The sequence below is a fragment of the Aplysia californica genome, unplaced genomic scaffold (genome assembly GCF_000002075.1).
Source record: "Aplysia californica isolate F4 #8 unplaced genomic scaffold, AplCal3.0 scaffold00093, whole genome shotgun sequence".
Classification (NCBI taxonomy): domain Eukaryota; kingdom Metazoa; phylum Mollusca; class Gastropoda; order Aplysiida; family Aplysiidae; genus Aplysia; species Aplysia californica.
In genome coordinates, this window is record NW_004797363.1 from 1,420,643 (window position 1) to 1,430,278 (window position 9,636).

A 9,636-nucleotide genomic window follows, 5' to 3' on the forward strand; every position below is an offset into this window, starting at 1 on the left:
ATATATATTTATATAAATATTGTAAGAGCTCAGAAATAGAAAGCAGCTCCCACATGGCTTCATCAACAGGAGGTTCAAAGAGCACTTCAAAACAAAACCCCGGCATGTAGAGCCTGTTCCCGCAGCACACTCATCAACAATCAATACAGTGAGTTCTGGATTCTGAACCTGGAGCAGGAAAAATATCCAACACCTTCAAAGCAATCCCCTGACCCCCAGACACACAGACACATTGCCTATACAATATTTCATTAACGAGTGATGTTGAATGAAACCATTGTTGCCTTGATTTACATGCATTACAATTTTTTTAACATGGGGAAATGTAGCAATGAATTCTATTCTTTTATCCTGGAGCCCTACATTTGGTCCAACATTTTGGAATGAACAGAAGGGTAAACTGCCAAACTGTCATGATTTGTAAAAATCAATTCTGAAGGATTGTTATGAACTATTCGTTGTGTATATCAGGTAAGTAACTTGAAGTCGGTTTCAGACTACTTAAAAACCAGATGCACTTATGTAAAATACATACCTTGCACAACGGCAAACATGAAAAAATAGACTGATTGCAAAAAATGCCTTAGCAAAATTTGTCTTCTGCAGATCCGTCATTATGCAACGTAATCGGCCTTCCGTTGACATAATAATAACGACATTGTTTGCTCTCAGACTTGCTTCTTCATATCTAAACTAGTTCAGAATCAGATGCTCCTACTTCCTTGTCTGGATGTGTAATCCACACCCGGGTCGGAACGAGCATTTCTGTGATCAGCTTTCTCAACTGTACATGTAACAGCACCTGTGGTGTAACGGTTAGGCGTTTCGCCGTGCACGCAGGAGACCCAAGTATGATTCCCGAAAAGGGAGAATTTTCATCGAATATATCGGGTTTTTAATGCTGAGGTGTTTTGTCCCTTTCAGTCTGGGTTGAACCTGGCAGACATGATCGAAGTCTGCCTCTCAAATGTTTTTAAGTGTGCCGATGGATGCGTAAAGCGCCTGCATTTTATGAAATCCTGTTCATGATTAAAGCACCTACATTTTACATTCCCATACATGATTAATTTGTAAATATTAGCGTTTAACATGATTCCGAGCACTAATTAACGCTTAAATTAACAATTGTATCTATTTAAAACGTCTAAGAAAACAGATATTATTAACAGGTAAAGTCTTCACGGTGCTACTAGTGGGGGGGAGGGGGGTTGCTGGGAGCGAAGAAGAAGAAGAAGAAGAAGAAGAAGAAGAAGAAGAAGAAGAAGAAGAAGAAGAAGAAGAAGAAGAAGAAGAAGAAAAATACCAAGTGTCTCATCTTTATCACGACGCGGTTCTTCCTCCCTTAGATACTAAAGTTCTACTAATATATTAGTATTTCTCGGTTACTTTTTTGCTTTCGCTTTTTCATCTTTTGATTTGTCCATTCCTCCTTACCACTATATTTCCCCTCTTGTTTGTATTCCTATATATACCTCGAACATTTCCTTAACATAAACGCTTGTAACCCCACCCAATACTTCGCCACCCCCCCACCCCCTGTATTCCTCTCTTTTCAAGTTGGTCCTAACCGGCAGGGACGAGGCAGCCGGGCTCCTAAATGGCCTAAATAGTGTAGTTTTAGGGATACAACTTCTGCTTCTTCAAAATTGCACTCCCCACTTCTTCCTCCAACTTCTTCCATCTCTTATTCCCTTTCCCCACTTCAAATCCTGATCGTCTGCTATCACTCAAACATGGGCTGTAAATGCAGTTACCAAGAATTTTACTTCAGCTAGATTTTATACCACGTATCAAAGGAAAACGGGTGCTCGAGCTGACGGATGTTATTGTTATTTTGCATACATTATGCCTAATCACATGAAATCATTTACAAAATATTATCTTGCATAGCTATACTGACGGATTAAAGATTGGCCCTTCTTTCGAGTAATAATCCAGCATAAGTAAGCGAAGATTAATTCTTGCACTCACAAGAGGCTGTTAATTCAACTTTCCTTAGCTTAACCGGGGCCGAAAAATCAATAAATAATAAATAAGAAACTAGAAGCTTAAAGTGTACAAGGTGGGATATGTGAAAAACACAAAGCTCATGATCTGTTTTCCATGTTTTGAGCTCATTCACGGAAAACAAACATTAACATATGGGGACATTATCTAATGTTACTTTGTAAGTGTGCTTCTTTGGTCTTTTGATTCTGGAAAAAGGTGGTCTGGGGTGGGCGTGGGAAACCCGCTGTTAATCAAGTGAGCAAGACAGAAGAAAGACCCAACTTCTGTTGTTCTCCTTTTCATATCCCCCGAAAGCCCATAATATGTTTCACGACATGGTGAAAACTGGGGTTGTCAATACCTACTTTCTTGTGCCTCTAATCAACGTCTCCGCGCTCGCGTCCGAAGTAGAAAGCGGTTGAAGCCTCGGTTCGGACCTGGATTTTTTTCGCCCCCTCCTGCCCACCCAGCAGTAATGGATAACTGACTTCGAGTTAGGGAAGTAAAGGAAGAAAGGAACTGGCCACCCTACCAAAATAATATGCCGAAGGCCCAGGAAGTTGTCTCCCTAACAAGGCAATCCCCAATGTCCAGATCGGATGCGGCAACAACTTTACTTTTAATCCATACGTTAATGTGTTCTTAAATGGACATAAGAGGTATTGAGGACGAAAGAAACCAAGTAAAACCAAGCAAACCCAAAACAAAACAAAAATTCGATAAAACTTGTCAAAATGGACGAAAGAATGTTGGGGAGGACTTCCGTAACGAAAGTCCTTTAGAATGTTGGTCTCTTCAAATTCATCAGTAACTGGTTTAACCACGATGTCACACATATCAATGAAAAGTCCACATCATTCTATTAATTTGATATCATTCAGCTAAAAAACAAACAAAGAACGTATCCTATGAACTTACTCAGTTCGCTGCCCGTAAAATTTCTAATACAATGTACCCAGCACGTTTCCCTGTTAGGTAATGATAGAAGGACGCATTGGGAGTCCTTTGGTGGTTACATGAAAAAGTTGACATTAGTATTTTACTAAAGCATGTTGCTTGAGTAATATCTAAAATAAAAGACCCCCAACAACTTAAACTAATTTTATATAGTCTTGGTCGTTGACAATAAGAGAACAGTTCATACCGGGAAACTCAGCAAAAGAGACGCTTAATTTGTCATAAGCAAAAATTATTCTTCAAATTATATTCAGAGTAAGAAAATCTACATGTTTCGTTTCATGTGCCGCACTGTAGTGAACGATGACGCAAAATAGTGCAAAAGTCCAAGCTAAATAGAATAAATGAAAGAGGTTAAAACTAAAGGCATGTTTGGGATTTTTCAACAGTACACCAGAATTGTATTTTTTATCTTTGAGTAACAGGAAGGAACTGGGAGTAACAAGAGAGTATACAAGATAGTAGGAAGGAGGGGTACGTGTCAAATAGCTAAACTGACCAAAGTTCGGGTTGAAAGTGGGTCATTTAAGCACAAAAAAACCCCATAATAGTTATTATATGAATGATGTGTTTTTACTTTTTCAACAAACTCCTGTATTGTGATTCTTTAATATAGGTAACAGGATGGAATTGAGACCAATAGCGAGGGAACAACAGTGTAAAAAGAAAGACAAAACCTTCCATTTTTTCTACATAGAAGATAATAATAATGCAACCTCCTTTTGTTCCACCGAAGTCTAGAACCTTCTATGTTGATAAATGTTAAGGAAGAGTCCTAAGTAATCGTGATATGGTGGGTTTAAGGGTTCGAGCCTCAGCTTGGTCCTAAATTGTGTCCTTGAGAAAGACACTTTACACAAATTTCCCATAATTTGGCTCCATCCTTTCTGAGAGGACGTTAAACTCTAAGATCGTCCCACCTCTGAAATCACCTTTTACGGGCGTTAAACCTGTACCATTTTACCAATTTAACATAAGAGTTTTTAAAATGTACGTCTAGTTCTAGATCTTTTATTTAGTTGCAGATTTAGAAGTGCATTTCGCATTGTTGCAGAGACGTAGATGTAAGTGGAAGTAAGAAAATAAGAATCTTCTTCGCAGAAAATTTGTCACACAGGAAATCAGCTAAGCTTAGTTGACCTCAGCACTATGCCACGTATGCTACATCTAGATTAATTGTATGAAGGGTAGACCTTATTGATAGTTGATTTCTCAAACATGACTTTTTATAAACACTTGCTATCCCCCCCCCCTCCCCGAGGCAAAGCTGACTCCTTCTGGAAAAAAGTAATAAAGGAGAGACAGAGAGAGGCGAAACAAGAACCCAGGGAAGAGAGTGTATGAAAAGCAGAACAGCATCAAAGACAAAGAACAAAGGGAAAGGAAACCAGATTTTCAGAGACCATAGGGCAGGGTGTATGGAATGGAGAAAAACGAAGATAGACACAAATCTGAAGAGGAAATCAAACAATGCCGATGACAAAACAACGGATGCTCCATCCTCAAGGGTGTTATTTTCTAGACTAAAATGTAGGTTTGCAATGAAAACAGTGCAGAGAAAAAGAAAATTAAAGTTTAAAATGAACCCCTTATCTGAGAATAAGAAGGCAGGGATTTATACATGTACATTATCGCTTGCACTCAAAAAATTGTTCCATCTTTTTCATTACATGAATGAAAATCCCTTGTTCCCTTAAATAAAAATATCAACCAGAAGTAAAACACCTAGGGTTCGGATCTGTAACAAAGTAAGATACAGAAGTCACCTTTGCCATCATCCATTAAACATCTACCATACTAATCATCTCAATATTATAAGTATTCCTATGGCCTTTAAAGCATACGATATCAGAATACCGTTGAGTTACAATCAGAATACTGAGTACGTATTTAGCTTAGCACTATTAATATTCATAATTACTGATCACTTAATATTATGCATGTGACTGTGAGTGCAAGCATACTATTGTATTATTATGGTTATGTGCACCCATGTGTGTGGAAGAGAGGATGTGTGAGGGAAGAGAGAGAGTGTGTGTGTGTGTGTGAGTGTGTGTGTGTGTGTGTGTGTGTGTGTGTGTGTGTGTGTGTGTGTGTGTGTGTGTGTGTTTCTACGTGGTGAAACATCAAACCAAAGTGCCAGGACAATAAAAATAAAGATGTATCTTATTTTATCTTATCTTATTATTTAATAAACGCTACACCGTGACAAACGCCAGTTACTGATAGCCGACCTGTCTCATAACGTGAGGTGTCCAATCTCAATGGCTATGCTCGATACGAGTAAGAATCCAGTTGGAATATAGTGGAATTTATAATCGCAAATCTCAATACATTTTTTCTATAGATTTGTACTATTAATACTGTGAGATCCTTTATTTCAATTTGATCATTGACTAAAATTATGTTGTGCTAAGAACTGTCGCGAAAGCAACCAACTTGTCTTTCGCGCTCTCATATGACTTTAAGCAGGCGCGTGCGTCGTAAAATTCTTACTAAATTAAATTAGAATGTTTGTATATATCTGGAGAGTTGATTGTTCTCCATGGTCTCATATTTCAATAAAATATTACTATTATATGTACAAGATATAGACCTGTTCCACGAACTGTGATACACATGTATAGGGATAGGATAAAATGCTTACCCTTGATTTTAAAGGTTGGATTGAAGCCCTGTTCAGCTTGTTCACAGCACCCAATTGAAGCAAGGGCGAGAGCATCATTGTATGACCTACAGTGTGGTAAGAAAGAGCTGCCGCTCTGTGTTACATCGCAACACTTTATTAGTTCCTGAAGGGGCGCGGCAGGTACAAATTGACTAAATTTACCATTTTGACAGCAGAATGTGTTTCGCTCTTCTGTCCATCTTATGACATTGCAATGTTCACATACGACACAATTCTCTATAGTCATGTGTCCGTTCTCTCCGATCAACTTCAGCTTCACTAAAGGACTGTGCGTAGCACGCAAAGACTAACGTTGGCCCATTCTTTCTTGGCCTAGCACGCTCAAGGTCCTCCAGATTCTGACTATCAGAACGTAAATTCTGATTGATAGTCGCATTTCTCCGTTTCATCTCTCTCTCACCTCTAACTCTACGTTTAGGGGGGCATCTTCCTACATTATTAACTAACATTCCATGGGCATCTTTATTCTGAACAGATCTGGATCAAGATTGACATTTTCTGTGCTCCAAATACATCTAGGATATAGAGACCTACTTTGCTCTATAAAAAGCTATGCAGAAAATACGCTCCAAAATTTGAAAACGTCAACACAACGAAGTGAACATTGTGTGGGTTTAAACAAACTCAACGTGTTGGGGACATGACTTCACCAAATGTATTTTTTAAAAACGCCAATACAATGAAGTTTGGCCTGAAGTACAAATCGACTGTGCGAAGCACACACCCAAATAGAGTTAGATAGGCCTATCGAGATTCTAGATCTGGAAACAGTAGAAACGGTTTCGTAAACACGAAGTAAAAAACTTTGGCACGCACGAGACAAAGCACAAACCGCACTTCTGGTCTTGCTAACTACTCCAAATTCAGTCTTGAATTATGTGCTCTAAATACATCTAGGATATAGAGAGACCTAGCTCTAGAGTCTTGCTCTATAAAATACTACGCACCAAAATACGCGCCAAATTTTGAAAACGTCAATACAACGAAGTAAACATTTTGCGGGTTTAAACGAACTCAACGTGTTGGGGACATGACTACACCAAATGTATCTTTAAAAAAAAGTCAATACAACCAAGTTTGGCCTGAAGTATCCATCAACACTGTAAAGCACTCATCCAAACAGAGTTGGATATCAAGATTCTAGATCAGGAAATAATAGAATTAATTGTCTCACAAACGATGAAGCGCAAACTGAACGGAAGTAGTCCCCAGAAAAATATGAAATGGCTAAGGGCAGAGTGAAAACATCTGAGAGCTTCGATTTACAGGAAAAAATTTTCGAACCTGAGAAATCAAAAGGTAGTTTCCGAACTTTGAAAACATGCCCACGTAACTCTTTGGGACAATTTTTGTCTGAATCATATTTTTGTAGATTTTATAGGCTCCTGTATAAAAAGTTTTAATTGACCCCACAAACGGGCTTAGCTCTATTATAATAAGACAAGCTGGGCCCCCTTTCGATGACAGGAATGATCGGTGCATTAACATCTACTGAATATCACTGGTCTACTATAATGTTTACACTCCACTGGAATGGAGTAATACATCTTGAGAGAAAAGTGGCACGTGTGTTTCCAAGTTGCCAAATATATAATAGATGCATAGACTGTCGTGGTTGTACAGAAACGTGTTGATTGTTCCCAGTAGCAAAAACAAGAATTTGACAAAAGAGTTCAGAAAAAGTGATGATGGGCATCAAACGAAAGGATCACAGTCGAATTTAGCACCAATTAAAAAAAGAAAACAAGAGTTACGGGTCGCACACTAAAAATAGTGCTCAGTATTGCGCGACAATGCGCGATAGTATCGAACGGAAGTACGACTTGAAATAAACAAACCTGGCGGATTTTCTAAAATTACAGAGGCAGTAGCGTCGGCCCACCAAAACGATCGGCGAAATAAAGAAATTTTGCTTTTTGCAGCAAAACTGTATCAAAACCGCAAAAACGAAGGGTGCCATTATCTGGAGAATATTTTAAAGAATCTTTTGGCGAAAACCGCATGTCGATCGATGCAGCCATTAAAAAGCCTTTTGAATAGCAAAATTCGGCAACCACAAATAGATAATAGATCTAGATCTAGATCTAGATACTATCACTATCAATAGTAAACGTCTATAATAACTCTAACGTCAATGACAGATTATTTGTTTAAAAAAAAGTGTGCATCATTGAACGGATGTTTGAAGGAGTGACGTAAATCAAAGATGTATCTTTCTGAGAATCGTTCCACCTGTATGTATGATTATGGCAATTGTTTACGAGAGGTAAAGCTGAAAATATGTGCTTGTGATGGGATTTCGCCTGAGGTCCAGCTTTAAAAAGAAAAAAAATATGAATCGTTCAACACTTGTTCATGGCGCCGTCTGCTTATGTACACGGGAGAAGGTTCTGCTTATTCAGTTGCTATTGCTATCCATTTATCTTCCACACTGTAGAGCAAAAAGAGCACACGGCTGCACTATTGAGACCCCTGCTAGCCCTGGCAGAAAACCCTGCGTGAAGTATCTATTTCTCAATACGGAAATGGAAGATTACACAACTCACAAACAGGCATGCATCGACTACGGAAGTTGGTTAGCCAAAATATATACGCAACAAGACATGTCTCAACTCTCCAATTTAGATAGTTATCATTTTACAACATTAAACTCGCGGGCGTTCGTTGGGGCCACTGGTAGAGGAATTGCTGGTTACCAATGGACCAATGAAGCAGAGATCAACTCTGCATTTTGGAATGATGGTTTCCCAACAACCGACGTTAAACAGGACTGTGTCGTAATTTATGGCAATAGCACGAAGCTGGCGACAATAGATTGTAAGTCAAAGCAGCGGGCTTTGTGTGAAACTTGTATCCCCATGGAGTCAAAAATTAATAAATGCAAATGGGTGTTAGTTGCGTGCCCGGGAAAAAAGATAGAATGCGGTTACAAGATGTGCAACTATGTCTATCGGACTAAGTCATGTAACTATTTGCCCTGTTACAGGAACAGATTTGGTCCGAGGTGCATGTACCAATGCAACTGCGCTGGTTCCCTAGCTTGTAACATTGACACCGGACATTGCCCACAGGGTTGTCTCCCAGGTTGGCATGGAGATGCTTGCAACATAACACAGTGTCCTTTTAGGAGATACGGCGAGACCTGCTCCAAATTTTGCTATTGCTCAAACGGTCAGCAATGTGCCATAAACGACGGTTTCTGTTCTCATGGGTGTCCAGAAGGTCATAAAGGAGGCTCTTGTGTGACCACGGTCTGTCCAAATGGAAAGTTTGGCGACTCGTGCAAATCCACCTGTCGTTGTCCTTTCGAAGGCGCGTGTGCTAAGAAGTCAGGCTTCTGCTTTACTGAGCCGTGCCCTTCCAACACATTTGGACTCCAGTGCCAGAACTGGTGCTTCTGCAAGAACGATTTGGTATGTCAAGTAGAGACAGGGAAGTGCCCACAAGGCTGTGCTGATGGCTGGACGGGAACGTCGTGTAACCAGACTGTCTCTTGTCCAGATGGACTTTTTGGAGACAATTGTGAGAAAAGCTGTGAGTGCAGGTTCGGCCCGTGTGATGCTGTCACTGGGGTGTGCAATTCTACGGAAGCAGGACGGAACTTGGGTTTTTGTGAGTTTCCACTTAATGAAAGTTTTTTTTTCAGAAAATAGATCAGATTTTAGATTTTCCAATTTCATTTTCTTGTTTGTATAACAAATAATTAGCACTGCCGTTTTTATCTACATGTAGTTCATTTGATTTCTGAAAACAGTCTAGCCTCGTTCAGGTGACTGTACTGTGAAGATTAGATTTCGGAATTTAATTCTAAATCTTCACCAGTGACAGTTTTAAAACTTAAGTTGACCCACACTCATATGAAATAGAGACTAATGTTAAGATGTTCATACATTTATAAACACACGCACACACAGACACACAAACGCATAACAATATAATATACTCTTACACACGCACACACGCACGTGCAGGCGCGCGGGCACACACACACACACACACAC

At 39.4% G+C, this 9,636-nt stretch overlaps 1 protein-coding gene across 1 annotated transcript in view; it reads left to right on the plus strand.

Annotated features, from left to right (window-relative positions):
- LOC101855092 (multiple epidermal growth factor-like domains protein 10) overlaps window positions 1-9,636 on the plus strand; it is a gene marked incomplete at its 5' end in the record, with an annotated part of 72,693 nt that overhangs the window by 1,377 nt on the left and 61,680 nt on the right. Inside the window, one exon of the mRNA XM_013080633.2 lies at window positions 8,023-9,247. Coding sequence (XP_012936087.2) covers window positions 8,023-9,247 — 1,225 coding nt within the window. The remainder of the gene's footprint in view (window positions 1-8,022; window positions 9,248-9,636) is intronic.